General features: G+C 41.5%; 1 protein-coding gene across 6 annotated transcripts in view; it reads right to left on the bottom strand.

The window, feature by feature from the left end:
* Pter (phosphotriesterase related) overlaps positions 1 to 16,899 on the bottom strand; it is a 61,292-nt gene that overhangs the window by 2,672 nt on the left and 41,721 nt on the right. For 3 of the 6 annotated variants that reach the window (XM_087591433.1, XM_087591432.1, NM_022224.2), the window contains 1 exon segment: positions 4,623 to 4,763. In XM_087591433.1, the coding sequence (XP_087447559.1) occupies positions 4,623 to 4,763 (141 nt within the window). 6 annotated transcript variants of the gene reach the window in all.

The raw sequence follows: 16,899 nt of genomic DNA, 5'->3' as shown, positions 1-16,899 counted from the left end.
ACAGCAAACAGGTAGCGCTCAGGCCTAGTGTACCGCAGGCACAGGGCTCAGGCTCCAGTACTGCCTGAGAAGAGTGGTGGAGGCACGCAAGGCTGTGAAGTAATGCCACTCCAGAGGTTTACATTGGAGTAGCTGGAGCAAGCTGGAGTAGCTAAGCCTATAGGCTCACCCTTGGCCTCAGGCTACTCTGGAACCACCTGGGCTATTTCAGACATTTTTTTTTTTCAAAACACCACCACCAACAAAAAAGCCAGGGCATTCCTCTTCGAGCTCAGGATGTAACTCAGTTGTCGAATGGTTGCTTCTCTGAGGATGTTGATGTATCATTACTATAATGACATAAGTTCAGACACACTCCTATAACATACCTTTGTGCCACCTTGAAGCACAATATTCCTAAGTTGGGAGGTTGTGGGAGAGAATATGATGGATAAAACTGTTGTCATTAAAAAGGAGAACCCTGTAAAATTTTGATACTTCCCTAGAAAAGGAGGAGGGAAACGTCCCAGAAACACAGTGACATGCTGACCATGACTGGAATGTGCCTGGACATGTCTACACCAGGAGTTCATCTCTCAGGGCATAGCGCCATGCAGAAGAACGGGAGTTAAAGAAGCTGCCAGAAGGGAGGAACCACTACAGATGAGAAGACAAAAAAAAAATCACAGTAATTATAGCAATACAAATGAGTTCATGTTTTGCAAACAAATATTAGAGAGAGACTACAAAGTGTGAAAAGGGAGAGATATAATAAGGTTTGAGAAATGGAACAGAAGATTGAAAACAGGTGTTAGACACAGAATTTCTGGTGCTGAGAACCAGAGGTAGGCAGAAGCCTGTGTCTGCCTTCCTGCATTTGGAAGACTGCAGACTCCCATAGCTGAGAACAGACTATGGAAGAACAATGCAGAGCAAGTGCTCAACTCATGGGGACAGTGGGGCTTGGGCACACACACAACACCAAAGGCCATTCAGTTGTTATCACTCGCTAGGTTCACTTCTGCATGCAATGAGTTGATCGAAGCACAACTAAGCAAGAAACACACAAGCATCCTTACAGCATATACATATATTTTTTTATATTTACACACATATACACTCTTTAATATTTAATTCATAAAGAATGCTTACATTCGGCTCAATGAGAGATAACCAAAATTAAATTTTTGTTTTTGAATCAATACCCCAAACTAGTTAAGAAGGATTCACTGAGGAGCCATCAGCCATTTTCCCACGATCACACCCCCCTTTATGAATCCCCTTTTCTTGTTCCAGAAGACCTGGGAGCCTCACAGAAGAAGGCGTAGTGATGCAGAAGACTCACCCACGCCGATCTTTAGGAATTAAAAGGAGATCCAGAGTGGAAACTGAATTAGACTGAATTAAAAATATATTGAGGTCATTCATCACGAAAGAGTTACGGAAGATCTTTCTGAAAAACAATTGTGGTGCGTGCGTGCGTGCGTGCGTGCGTGCGTGCGTGCGTGCGTGCGTGCGTGTTGCTGGGAACCAAACCCTAACCCTCTACAACAGAAGCCGGCCTAGCCGTGGCTCTGGCACCACGTTTTATTTGTTCTGTTTTGTGACAGTGAAAGATGATGGTTTACTACACCTACAGTGTTTTACTTTAAAATCCAAGTCTGTGGACGAAGAAGGTTCACCTCTGGGTACGGTGCAGATGGGTAGGGCCTTAAAGAAACCCGAGTGTCCATCCCTCACGGAGTTCCTGACCATGGAAATTAAAACCATGAGACAAAATCAGCTATAAGAAACCACAGAGTCTGAGGAGACAGCCCGGCAGGCAAAGCACTTGCTACACATGCACGAAGAGCAAAGGTTCAGATCTGCCACATGAAAACCATGGGCAGGTACGGTGTGGCCCACTTGTCATGCCAACCTTGGAAAAATGGAGTTGAGGAATTGCTGGAGCAAGCTGGCTGGTTAGACTAGCAAGCCTTGGGATCAGTAACAGACCTGCTCAGTATGTAAGAGATGGAGAACTAGAAGGAAAGACACTCTCATCATTGACCTTTGACCTCCACATGCCCGTATGTGTCTCGTATGCATGCACACTCCACAGACATACCCAAAGGAAACAAAGGGAGGCCAAGAATTTGTTTGCCGAAGAACTTGTTCAAGTATCAGAAACAAACAAGACAGCTTCGCTGGCCAGATTGAACAGAGCAGTTTGCTTATGTGGAATAGTCTTCACTTTACACAACGAATGCAAAACGTGTTAGCCAGCCCTCTCCACCTGATGGCACTGAAATGGACTCACATTTGGCTGCTCCTGGGATCACTGTAGGTACATGTCAGTGTATAGTAGTCTAGGAAAGCACCAGGATCTTAAAGGTCACCTTCCTGAGGGAGCAGTCTACAGCTTCTTTGACTTAAACATGGGTTTGGGAGGGTCCCCTCCATCCTGCTGTGGAAATGCTCCACTCTTGTTGCCCCTCTCAGTGTGTGGGCGTCATTTCTCAAGTGTAGTTTTCCTTATGCCGGTCCGATAGTTTCCTTCTCAGATCCTGTACGTCTGTCCTTGTTATCACAGGATCTCTGTTCCCAGAAATCTTAAACGTCCATTTTCGTTCTCCATGTTGGTCTTCCAAGCTCTTTGTTCTGTCCCTCCACCTAGCCTGCTCTAACACATCTACTCATTTGCCCCTTTAAAGTTTCCAGCGTAAGTTTTCCATTATGTTATTCCTATTGTGCATATTTCTTCATATACCTTACCTCCAGCTTTGACTTTCTGACCTTCATTTCTACCTTTCTCTGTTCCCCTGGCTGTCAACTGTACCTTTCAGATAAAAGTTCCGATCCTAGATTTCTTTATGAGTTCTCATTTAGTGCTTCTACCCACAATGCTTCACTGACACTGTTATCAATATTAAAAATGTCTGTGGTTAAACAGTCAGTAAATCATACAGCCATGCAGCCACGATTCCAACCTCACATAGGTCTCAGGCACACACAGCAAACCTAGCAGCTCTTTCTATTCTTCTCGTCCTTAACAAGACCCTGCCTTTAATCTATTCCTCCTTTCTGGAAACAATCATTCTCACAGGAAGACTGGAAAACACAAGGTATGTGGCCCCGGTTCTAGATCCTCTTGCTAAGATACCAACTGTACCAACAGCATTCCTCGCCCCCCCCCCCCCCCCCCGCTCTCCCTATGCAAATGGGAAACGCCCTCTCAAGACGTTTCTAAGCATTCCACAGGTCCCACCTATTTGTCTCTTTAGGAGTCTGGATCGACTGCTTATCTTTCCAGTATTTTCGAGTAAACATTCATCTTTCCATATTCAGTACCAGGCATTTGTATAAAAATGGCATACCCTACTTTATAGAAATTCTGTACCAATCTCTTAGAATTAGCTTTTTTCTCTGCGGCCCATTCTTTCCGTCTCTGTCCCTCCCAACTTTCTGTCTTAGCTTCAGAAACTGTCCAACTTTGGAAGAAGCTTTCCTGGGTCACTGATGTCTTCCAGCACGAGCCCCACTGCTCTACGGTAGAAGTGGAGCCTTCACATGCTCCACCCCCTTCCTCAGCGCCTACTTTCCTCAAGCCTTTGCCTGAGCCCACACTTCCTGATTCTGAGTCTCTTAGCTTAAAATCCAGGGTTCAGCCTTCAGCCTTGATCCTTCTTGATTATCGCCTGCATATTGTAGGCGTTCAGGTCTTTGGCTTTAAGACTGTTTTCTCACTAAGATCCAATACATGTCCCCAGACAGTATCAGCTTGAAAACATGTCTACCTGTCCATAAGACAATGCTATTGACTCTGTCTATTCAATATTGTGTCCCTGGGTCTCGTTCTCTTTCTTTTCTCAATGATTTCATCTATTCTCAAGATTTAAACACTCTCATAGAGACTGAGGATGTCAACTCTGTGTCTCAGCCCAGCGGATGCTCTGAACTGCCCACTCCACTGTTAGTTATTATTTTAGGAAGAGCAATACTTAGATACTCCTTAACTAAGGTCTTCTTTGCTAATCTCAGATGTATTTCTCCTCCAAGATTTTCTCATCTTGGTTTATTTAATCTTCAATCCTCATGCCACCCTGTTACCGAGACCAAACAAGGTAGCCACTTTGACGCCCTCAGAGAACGAATTCGGCCATGGTTTTCCTCATTACTCATTAGACAATGTTGGGAGGGTTGGGATGTACGGTGTTCACCTGAGGCATTTTATCCTTTTCGTTTTAATCACCACTTGAATGGATACATTTGATAAAGCATTTTAAATATTAGTTGTAGAAAAATCTTGGGTCTAGTGTGACCCACCTAAGGACGCAAGAGCTGATTTCACTACAGGTAAAGGGGGAATGGCTTTCATTCTGCTCTTGTCGTTGCAAACATGGGGTATTATCTGTTCCCTGTCAGCTGTCCATCTGCACTGAACTTCTAAGGCTCTGCTTAGCTTGAGCCTACTTACTATGACTCATTTTGTTCTCGAAATAATATATAGAGATTTTCTCCCTGGAACAGCTCAGATATATTTTTTCTCTGCCAATGCTGCTTCAGCCTGCTCACTGTTTTCCAAATCTTTGCTAATACTCACCGAGATATGACATGCCAAAAGGGCTGGCAGAAGGGAATGTGGTGAAAGACAGAATGCTTACCTTCTAATTCTTTTGTTATCATCAGGCATATCAATATCTGGGCTTAGCTGGTAATTAAGGAGCTCCGTACCAAAGAGATCATATTCCAAGTAGCAGCCAAGTTGAGCAAACTCCAGCAGCTCTTTCTTATCAAATATAGACCTAGAGAAAATAAGAGACATACTGCTGTTATTAAAAGCATATTCTCTAGGTATATGCTGTGAAACTACATGATATATTTATAATAACATATAATAAAGATAAAGAATAATATATATTATATATATCAAATGTTAGGGACTGGAGAGATGACTCAGTGGGTATGACACACATTTGCTGCCTAGCTTGATGACCTAAGGTTAATCCTCAGGATACACATGGTATAAGGAAAGGACTGATTCTCACAAGGTGCCCTCCCCTCTGAACTCTGATTGTTCTCCACGGGATGAGCATGCTTGCACAGACACAGAATAAATAAAAATGTCATTAAAAAAAAAAACCTATGAGGGGACCTTTATTATGTTCAAGTTCAATCAAACAAGGTTCATTACCAGAAATACGGAAACCTACGTAGCCAAAGTAAAGTTACCATTTTAACGTCTTTAGGAATTCTATGTTTACACTAATTTTTCAGCTATCATCCAAGCAGAATTTCATGACACTCCTACAGAATTTTTTTTTTTAAGGATATATTCCATCTTCTAAAAATCGTTACTAGCCTGTATTTTTTCATCCTGCAGCCCTGCTAAAAGCTATGCAAGCTATAAAAGGTATTTGGTATCAGGTCTCACCAGACCAGTTAGACCAGTGATGTTAATCTGGCTGAGTCGGGAATCTCTTGATGCATGGTGGCGGCGGGGTGAGAAACGGTTCTGAAATTAATTTCAAAGCTTATGTGGTTATCATTACACATATTTCAGAGGGGATATTCATAAGCTTAATATGTGTAGGGTGCTGGAGAGAGGAACCCGTCTGTGGAGTACTTGAAGCAGAAGAATTCGGACAGCAACATAAAGGGCTGAGTGCAGACACAGTGGATCTGTAACCTCAGACCTGGGGGCTGGGAGGAGGGGAGCAAGGGTGGATCCCTGGATCTCAGTGGCCAGTCTCTCTGCCTGAATTAAGGAAGGAAGTCGGTTCCAATGGAAAACAACGTCTCACAAAATAAGGATGGAAAGCAGTTGAGGAAAACCCTCAACGTCAACCTCTGGCTTCCACAAACACAGGTCTATACATGTACTTGCACATACATGTGCACACTTCCATATGACAATGTACACGTACCACATACACATATATGCCTGTGTTCTTCTGAAATAAAATTTATTATTTATCAACAGCTTGTCAAATTAATCGGTACACGAAATGCCTTTCTAGTCTAGAATACCGTCATGTGAAAGACGGGCAAGGAGAAAATAGAGGCAGAGAATACAGACAAAGCTTCAGAGGACAGAGTAAAAGATATCTCGAGAAATTTAGATTATAACAGCTAAGCAGGGATACATTATAGTATCCCCAAATAACTCTGTAGACATTCAATCATATGTGGAAAAACAGAAAAGAATAAATACATTCTGACAGAATGCAGTGCGTGAAATAATTCGGGGAGAGAAACTCCATTCGACATGGCATGAAAGCCTAGAGAGATATCCTAGAGAAAGGAAGTGATTGCTTGGGGCTCAAACGTGGCCCAGAGAGGAAATAAAAATGCCCGATTATCCTTATCTTGTAGGCTCTTAGACACTCTGGCAACTTCAGGATCCAACAATTAGTGCAGGATTACATGTCTATGAATCAGCTGCCAAGCAATCGGAAGTATTTTCAGAGCCTTTCTCCCAAACAATGGGGCGATCAGTTAAGGTCCATGAGCCACCTGTATAAGGGGTGTCTCCGTCCTTAGGACTGTGACTGCTATCACAGTATAGACCGGCTCCTTTTGCTTCTTTTCACCGTTTTAACACTTAAGAGTTCCCAGTATTGATTTAGGGCGGGACGTGGCTAGGGAGATTTTTTCCTTTATACTTCAAAATGTGAATCACCACTGTGCTAAGGTTTATTAATACCTCCCTTCGCGCATCTTCTTACCATGGAGACAAACTCATGCTTCCAAATTACTAAGCTAAAGGAATATATGTTTTTCTGTAGTAAACATATTCTGTTTTCCCCCAAAGAACCATGCTTAAAAACAAAACATACACAACTAAAATAACAGGAGGGAGAAGGAATTAAGTTTAGTATTTTGTCTTTTGAGTCAAATCTGAATTGTTAATTATACACTATGGGCAAGCTACTGAATGGGAAGCCAGAGGGCACTGGGGGGGATGGATAGGTCAGATTAGACTCTTGTTTCTGTTCCTAATATCCCCCCTTTGCTTCTGTCCCCATGCCCTGGAAGGGGGTTTTCTACATTTTAAGTGATGTATACCCTTAAACACCAACAATAAAAATTGTAGTAGGCTGGAACAGCAATATGATTGTTAGTCTTAGTTCCAACTGAAAGCAAAAACCCAGGGCTGTGAAGATAGCTCAAGTTTGTTTCATGTTTGCTTAGCAACCATGAGGACCTGATGAGGGTCTGGTCCTTAGCACCACATCAAAAGCCATGCATCATGGCAGGTGCTGGTAATCTGGTGCTGAGGAGGCAGACGTGGACAGATGTCTGGACCTCGCCATCTAGTCAACCTAGTCTACCTGGCAAGCCCCAAGTTCCGGTGAGAAACGTATTTCAAAGAGCAAGGCGAACAACCCCTGAGGAGTAACACCTAAGATTGACTTCTGGCCTCCCTATGCACGAGCACATGAACGCCCAGATGTGTATTCCCCAGCAGCCGTGCTGCTTTACAGTCCCATTTAATTGTTTCACTGGTGAACTGGAGAGCTTGTAGTCAAGGTAACGTCCTAAGGTACTGATGTACTAAACTCAGTTCAAAGTTGGAAGCCATTCCCTCAACCATCACACATGCATCTTGTCCCATTGCCATTATTATTTACTCAATGGTAGGACCAGGAACTATGTGGACTGAAGGCACATATAGTGTTCATCGGTTTTAAGAGTGACATGTGACTTTTTCCTCACACCATCCTGAAGTTTTTCATGTGAGGAAAACATGAAAACCAAAGGGGCATATACAGGTAAGAATGGGAAAGTTCCAGAAAGAGAAGAGATTAAACCATAGAGCGCTCTAATTCCCAGATAGGAGTATCATTCATATGGTAAGGAAAATAGGTAATATCGAACCTTTCCAGTTGTTTTAGACAAAATGAATGATACACTCCAGGGAGGAGTCATGACTATTGCTTTCTTTCTTTGCATGAGTCTCACATTGCTCTGTGCTCCTTTAAATGCTAAGGCATCTATCTACCTTCACCAGGTCAAGCAAGATGGCTGTTTGTGATTATTACCCATATTAGCTGTCCCCACACCTTTCTCTACCTTAATCAATGTTAACTCTGCTATGGTTTGACACAAGGGTGTGCTCCCCAAAGGCTCAAGTGTTAGAGCTAGTGATGGTGTTAGCAGGTAGAAGCCTAGAGAGGTAGAACACTGCAGGAGGTCTTCCAGTCAGCCGGTGTCTTCTAGGCATTGTGATGATGCCTTTGAAAAGAGTGTACTGGAGTGTAGTGGTCAGTCCCTTCTTCCTCTCTCAGCATGGCCATGAGTTGAAGATCTTTTTCTTGCCAACTTCTTCCACCATGGCATTCAGTATTCACAGAAGAGGAGTTTCAAGGAAATATATCCTCCTGAATGTGGATTTTACTAAAACTAAAATCCTCCTCCTCCTCTTCCTTCTCTTCTTACTCCTCCTTCAATTTTCTTCCTGAGACAGTATTTCACTATGTAGTTCTGGCTGTCTTAGAACTCACTATGTATGCCAGGCTGACCTTGAACTCACAGAGATCTGCCTACATCTGCTTCCCAAGTTCTGGGATTAAAGGTGTGTGTCACTACATCTGGCAGATCCAAACTCTGTATTATTTGGTTCATTTCACATTGTTGCTATTTGACCATCATAGAATGAAGCAGAGAGAGAAAAATAAAGGGTCTGGGGACAAGATAGATTCATTAGAAAATGTCCCAGTAATTTATTTCTTCCAATCTGTTACCACCTTTTCTCAGTTCATTCAGCTGTAAAGTCAAAAATAGACTATGGATGAAGTTAGTCTCCTGAAGAGACTATTAAATATTTTCCAATGTCTTCAACAGCTGGTGATCAAGACTTCAACATATGAGCCCTTGGAAGAACACTCATATAACATAGACATTCTATATAAATGTATGTAATAAACACAGCTCCATTTTATAGATGGAAAAGGTAAATCTCAGAAAAGATAAATACCCAGCTCCCAGTGGTATGGTGAAGAAACTCAGACTGCTTTGTGTTCAGGAGTCCCAGTCTACTAGTCTCATGAATGCTGAAAACATCTGCTCATCAGAGAAGCCCTGATCCATGCCATTGACTCTTACTCTGTGGAGAAACAGGATCCCTGGCGCTGACATCTAAAAGACTCACCTACCTAATGCTCCTTGAATGTCACTTTTCTGTGTAAAATTGATAATCAGTTGGAGGATTTCCAGAGACTGGAGTTGTGTTATTGCATTTTTGTTTGCACAAATGATTTTCTTTCACTTGGAGAAGGGTTGATGCCAAATGTCAGTATGGTTCCCTGGAAAAAAGGACTCTACTTGAGGTACTCTACTGTCAGGTGAGATCTCAACTCTTTCAGCCATCAGTAATCACAGAGGACAAGTCATAGAACTGGAGGTGCTAACCTCAGCCAATCCTCCTCTTCCCATAGTTTATATCCATGACTAACTCGACTCTTCTCTACGATAACAATGTCAAGATTTTAAGATAAGCATTTTAAAGGTTTTCTTCTTTCTCCTGACTATGGCATTTGAAAGAGCTTCTGGGATTCCAACATGGCTTCGGTAAAGGCACTTGCCACCAAGCCTGACAACCCGAGTTCAATCCTAGCAACCCACATTGTAGAAATAATTGGCTCCCACAACTTGTTCTCTGATCTCTCTATACATATCATTGCATGCAAATCTCCATGCACATACATACCTACATGCACAAATATCCCTCAGTCTGTCTGTCTGTCTGTCTGTCTATCTGTCTGTCTGTCTGTCTATCTATCTATCTATCTATCTATCTATCTATCTATGTCTATCATTTCTATCAGTCTGTCTATATATCTATTTATCTATTTATGCATCTATTTATCTATGCATCTATCTATCTTTATCATCACCTATATGTAAATGTAGTAAAAATTGTTGAAAGAGCTCTTGAATTCAATGGTGAAGAAAGTCTCATCTTTTGATGAATGAAACGACTTCCAGGCCATTTATGAAGAATCTTGGGAATCTTGATCATCAAAGCATGAACATCAACAATAATTTGGGCAATGTTTTAGGGACTTTGTATAGAAGAGATAAGGGTCAGAGCAAAGTCTATGATTCATGGGTATCAACAAGATGGCGATAGCACCTCCTATTTGAAGTCTCCCAATTCACAGAACTCCCAAACACACTCTGTCATCTCACACATTCAAGTATGCCTTGTGAATAAGCTTAGCAAGCATGTAATGTTGCTCGCCTTGTGTTATTCTTTATGTCGGGAGCACAAATATGAATAAAATCCTTCAGCTGTCATCCACAGTAACTTAAGGTCTGTGGAAAAGACAGATGTTTTAAAGAAATAATTATGATTAAATGTTTCAGAATTTTCATAGTGCAGATAAATACAAGGTATTATGAAAGAACAACGAAGGAAGAGATTCACTCGAGCTGAGTCTTGAAGTATCTCATTTACATAAAACTTGGTTCAGGTGTTGCGTAAGAGGTGCATAATACAGAAGAACATCTGTTGAGAGTTAAGAAAGACGTTTATTGCTCTTGAATGTAAGGCAATAGCTTGTTAGATGTGAAGTACATCTATCTGTCCATCCACCCAACCCCCATCCACCTACCCACCCATCCAACCATCTATACACCCACCCAACCATCCACCCATCTACCCATCCACCCATCCATCCATTCATCCACCCATCCAACCATCCATCCATCTATCCATCCATCCATCCATCCATCCATCCTTCCATCCATCCAGCCAATCATCTATCTATCCATATGCCCAATAAAACATTCATTTATCTATCCAGTTAGCAAAAAGTTGTTGGCTCCAAAGACAAAAAACACACAACCCTGTCCTTTGGAAAATTTAGTATCTATAAAGAAAAAAATACCCCACCTACACAAATAATTGTTTTATAGAGTTTACCAAGAATCGTGATAACTGTACTTTTAAGAACAAGGTTAGCAAACAGACAAAGGCAAAAAGGCATCTTGGCTGGTCTGGGGAAAGCTCTGGTGAATTGAATTCTGATGGAATGCTCTCCCAAACTGACACCAGAAATGGGAATGGAATAAAACAGTACCCTAGAGAGCCACATTTGTATGAGAGCTTGGAGGCTCAGGACACTTGAAACAGTTATGGAGAATTATGGGATATCCCAAAGAACATGAAGGGGGGCATTAAGGACCAAGATGTTTGGGTTCTGTGTCTAGGCAGAGGGTACTCACTGAATGCTTTTTAAGTCAGAGGACAGGGATATAGTCAGGTTTGGATTTCGCAAGATGTGTCTAGTTGACATAGAGAACAGATTTTGGAGGGAAGCTAAGGAATTGAGTCCTTTTGGGAAACTCACAGTAGTTCAGGGGACAAAAGAAGGCAACAAGAGAGGGGTGGATAGTTAGAGCTGTGTTTGGAGGTCTTCAGGAGGTGGGTAGGTAGTAGCATGCCCAGACTCCAGAGACGGAAACAATCAAGCAAGTATTCAGAGCAAACACTGCTGCCATTGGTCAGAATAAGAGAGCAGTACACAGCAGGAGTGAACCATGGGGGCCCATCAGTACACTGACTGGGATGGAGGATGAACTCAGGGAAGCTAATTAATTAGTTGAATTAAGTCATTCCAAGAACACGGGAGGAGCAGGTTTTGAAGCATACGATACACTGAAGATATAATTATGCCACATGAAAATGTCATTACACAAAAGAGAAACTAAAGTTTGGATCCTGTAAAGCATAGGGAAGCCTGGGCTGCCTGGACCTAATCCAGTGCTCTCTCCACACCAGGCATTCAGATCTATGGGTTCCTGAGTCTAGAGATTAAGAACTGTGAGAAGGACCCTGTCTTGCTCACTGAGCCAACACATAAGGAAGTATGGACTGCACTTTTATGAAAACATATACCCTTGATCAAATAAAAATGTAAAAGTTAGCAAGCCCATGCAAAGGTAGACATTTTATCTACAACTGATTTATTAAAACCTGAGTTTTGATGAATGCTCACTATAAAAACTAATTACCGAAAAGGTAATTTATTTATCCCAGACCCCTTGAACAGTTTAAAACCATGGAATATTTGTACAAATAGAATATCGGGATGTTTAATTATTTTATAAACACTTTTGATAGCTACTTTAAATTACTAAAATCAACTAGAAATATTCATTTAATAGCCAACACGAATTTTGAATCTACGATGCTATTTTACACAAATATATAGCTTCTTATAATCCAATGATAATAATTTTATAAGTTAGTACTGAAGTCAGGCCTGGTGGTTCATGTCTATAATTCCAGAGCACTGAAGGCTGAGGCAGAAGAATCAAGACTTCAAGGGCACTCTGGCCTATACAATTGATTTCAGGCCAAGCCAACTTGGGTAGGCTACATAGTGAGAAAAGTTGGAACAACCTTTAATTTGGGGTAAAGTTCTGGGGACTGAACCCAGGGTGTCACATATGGTCTATATTTTTCTTCCACCACCACGGAGAGGGTAGATATCAGTCAATGCATTTTAATTAATTAAAACTAAATGTCAAAAAAATACGAGGAGCAAATACTGCCAACAGATTTCAAGTCAATTTTCTGTTTCCATTGAATATTTACCAAGAATTTGCCTTTCATTTAAATGTATCATTTAGAATGATACGTTAGATTAACATATTAGTTTCTGGTTATTTTTGAAGGTATTTAAAAAAATCAATTTACGTGTTTTTGTGAGATTCTTTCTGGCATTCTATTAGGGGCCAGCATGTTCAACGTTAGTGACTAACTGGGGATAAAAGCCAAGAGGAAAATAATTCCAACTGCCATTATCTGTATTTTATAGCACCTACCCCACTTCCCAGCTCTGACTGGTTGAGTCCTTGTTTGATGACATCATAGGAAGAAGTGATATCACACTTCAAATGTTATGACTTAAGGTTTCAATAAAAGGAATGGGAGGCCACAAGGCAGAAAAATCTCACTTAAATTAGACTAAAACCAGAAAGTGGCTCCGGATTGCAAAGTGTAATTAAGACTTTATTTTAACAGACAATTTATAGTTATAAACGCCAGGAAGAGCTTTGTGCTTGAACTTTCCAGCTGCCACACAGCATAAAAGAGGCTGTGTTTTTCATGTTCAGCAGAACCTGGTTAAGGGGACGACAGTGTTGAGGACAGGGAAGATGAATCTCATAGACACGGCTATCCTATTTGTTAACATGTCACCTTTCAGGCGAATGGTGTCAGAGTCATGACAAATTGCTTCAGGGGAAAAATATGACGAGTGGAAGGTTTGGGTGGATAGAATGTGTGGGGAAGAACGCATGACCAGGGCTGCCTTTTGCCCAGATATTGACAGATCTACAAACAGCAATTTAGAATACTCAAAACCACCAAATGCCATTGTAACATAATTTCATTTTACTAGACAGTATTTTCACACAGAAGTTGAGATGCCTTTCAGCTTGTGAAAGGCCTAACTGGATTTCTTTCTTCTTTTCTTCTCAGTGTGACTTTTAAGTAGGCACGCCTTAAAAGGAAATCCACTGCTAAGCAATAATAAAAAGACATCCAGGCGGCACTTTAAGGGTTAAAATATTTTTCATTGTCTTGGGAACTGGCTCAGTGGGGAAGAGCACTTGCTGTGCAAACAAGAGGGCCTGGGTTTAAATCCTGAGAACCCATGTGAAAATCTAGGCGTGGCTAGCACACCTTTCTCTGTCCATGGTGCTGTGGGGCTGCGGACCAGAGAATTGCGAAGACTTGCTGCTGACTATAATCTTAGTGCCAGGTTGGGTGGGAGACCTAGTCTCAAGGAATACAGGTCTCCATGCTCACATGGGCATCTGCATATACACAGGTAATTTTTCCTTAGCCCTGTTCACATAGGAACAAACAGATGTGGAGGCATAAATAACTTATTGAAAGTCACTTAGCGAGTAAATGAGGCCAGGGAACCCAACTTCATATCCTCTCTCCAGTGTCCAATCTGTGTCCTATTGAAATGAAAGAATCTGTCGTCAATGTCATCACAAAGTTTTTACTTAGCCTAAAATATACTCAAGGCTTATATCAGGATGGGCTCTATATTAAAATGTTTATTTCATGCAAAATGTATCACTGGAATCCACACCACATAACAACAGCAGAGACGCCATGTTAAAAAGTACCTAGTTTACCATGCATGTGATCTACATACACATACATTACACAGTGATATCACACATGTTACACAATGAAAACCGACCTGTCAGCAATCGTTAGCCATTATAGGAAAGAAAGTTCTTAGTGAATATTTTCTATTGAAATTTTTCACTTGCTCATTCTTGGTTGTCTGCACTAACTTTTGACCCCGGTTGGATCCAAACTCAATTGAAGGACTGTTTTTCCAGTATGTGAGATGAGTGTGTGCACGTGCTACACTCTGCACACTCATTTGTCTTGATGCATTTTGTACAACACGTCTGCGGTGCACGTCCATGCATGCTCCTCAGTATAAACGCTTAAGAAATGAAGCAGCATTTACAGGACTCTAAACGCCGCAGACCACGGTGGGTGCACAGGGCTCCAATTATTCTCCCTAAGAACGCTACTGTACTATTTAGCAACACAAAGATGTTTTGTTCAATTTCCATTTGCTAGACGTTTGCTTGGAACTGTTTCTGAATGACTTTAAATGAATTCATCCGAACTTATAGGAATTGAAAGTGTACAGCTCCATGGATCCCGCAGACGAATTTTTTTTCCTTCGGTGCCTTTTCAAAGAAAATCTTAAGGTTAAAAGTCATCATAATTATAATTAAATAATCACTTTGAAAGAATTTCAGCCCAACGTTTGATATATACATATGGTAATTAGTCACTCAAATATTTGTTGAATGAATGAAGTGATATTTCACTCTTTTCATTTAATTAACAGCATGGTGGGGAAAAAAAGTGTTAGATTTGTATCCTTCCAAGAGTTCGGCCAATTTGGCATGTGTGATCAAAGGCAAAGAGAACAAAATGTTTTTTTGGCCCATTCCTGAGTTTTCCCTTCTGGTCTTTCAAATACCCTTGGGTCAAATTCCTTTACCATCCCCTGGGAGCAGTTTTCAAAGAGAGGATTCACTCTCTCTGTATCCTTAATTATCATGCCCCTAATCAGACCCTGGATGTCCATCAAAATCCTCTGGCTTGTTAAATAGATATCTACAAAGATAAAAGATTTAGGCATAGCACCTGCCTGTTGCCCTCCAGGAAGTTCAAAATTTGAATTGTCCAATAGCTTCTAAATATTTGTTATCCGGCTCATGTCTTTTTTTTTTTAATTTTTAATTTTTTCCCCACTGAGCTTTCTCTGTTAAAGAAAGAGTTTTATGGTAGATGCACGGTTACATTTACTCTAATAGGGCATTCATGGTAAGCCCTGTTTGAAAAATAAATGACAAAAAGAATAGCTTTGGGGGTGGGGAGAGCCATTCTTTAAAGCACACATAACCTAGAATAGATCGACCCCAAGGTAGTGCCACCATCTAGAAATGCTGCCAGCATTTTGGAGGGTGGGAAAATTATTCCGAATGTTAAATGGTGCCAAGCTGTCCCCATAAACAAAGCCCGAGTAAGAACCCAAGGGCTGCTGTTATTGTTTAACACGGGTTGACTTAGGGTGACAATCACTGTCAAGACAGCCCCCATTGGTGTCCCAGTGGGTAAAATTTGCAGCACTCAACCTGTTCTTCAACAATCTGTGTGCCTTAAAGGAAACAGATGGTTTGGGGAGGGCTGGGACAGGGCAGACTTAGCAAGTTGTTGCCTGTTTAATGACCTGAGGCTTGTAACCAGGGGTCACATGATAATGGAGTGGTTTGGAGGTCTTCAAGAAGATGGTCACCCATTAATGCTTTCCTTTCAGCATCACACACACACACACACACACCACACACACACACACACACACACACACACACACACACACACACACACACGTCAGCCTGCCTGGGTAAATCCTAATTCAGATTTCGTAAACCTTCCGAAATATTTGCTTCCACAGGATCGTAAGCACACTAAAATATCTTTACGTTTGTGTTCTCCTAAATGAAATCTACTTTTGAAGGGGGGAAAAAATCAAGGTAATTTTACAGGTCGTCCAGGCTGTAGATCACCCCGCTCACTTCAGAGCCCTTGTGTTATGAAGTGAGTCAAAAGGCACAGGGATCACCTGAAGCCACCATCCCAAACTTAACAGAGCACAGCTTCAGAACCTTCTGCCTCTGCCCGGAAACACGGGAGAAGTGAATTCATGTTATGCCTGACCATTTGATTTGGGGGGTTTTAGAGGCTGTGTTCTAGAGAATGCCTTTTCTTTTTAAATGTCTATTACATTGTGTCCAGGATCTTTTAGGAGTTGTCCCCATTACAAAGAGCTGAAACCCCTGCTCTTTCAACCCAGATCAGATTGTTTGCGCTGCCCAGCTGAGCTCAGACAGCCTGCGAAACGCTGACCCAGTCAGACTCCAGCCTGGGGACTCGTCTGCTCTGAACAGTAACTTCAAAAAGCTCCCACTTCCTACATCTGCCTCCTGGTCTTTTCCTGTTACTTTATTTGGTTTGTTTTCAAAAGCCATTTTCCATGGTTGCTTCTCCATGGAAATATGTTCATGTATGTCTTTTGGTTGCACACGGAATCCCAAATGACCCATACTATGGGTGCGGAGTAGGTGACTGTCTAGGGATTGCCTCAGGATGTGCCTGAGTCTTGGGGCTTATGTGGTGTCAGGTCGACAATTCCATTCAGTCCTGGGCCATCCAAGAGGGAAATACTGAATTTGCAGCTAATGGACATTAGGTAATGTATCTTTATCATTTAATATAAAAGTATATACATATATATATATAAAATTATATATAAGTCCAATGAAAATATATGTGCATGACACTAGGAAACAAATACTCGTACTTTTTATATTGTTTGG

This window comes from Rattus norvegicus, chromosome 17, assembly GCF_021556685.1.
Source record: "Rattus norvegicus strain SHRSP/BbbUtx chromosome 17, alternate assembly SHRSP_T2T, whole genome shotgun sequence".
Classification (NCBI taxonomy): domain Eukaryota; kingdom Metazoa; phylum Chordata; class Mammalia; order Rodentia; family Muridae; genus Rattus; species Rattus norvegicus.
Note: the sequence above shows the minus strand (reverse complement) of the source record. Positions and strands in the feature narration are given on the sequence as shown.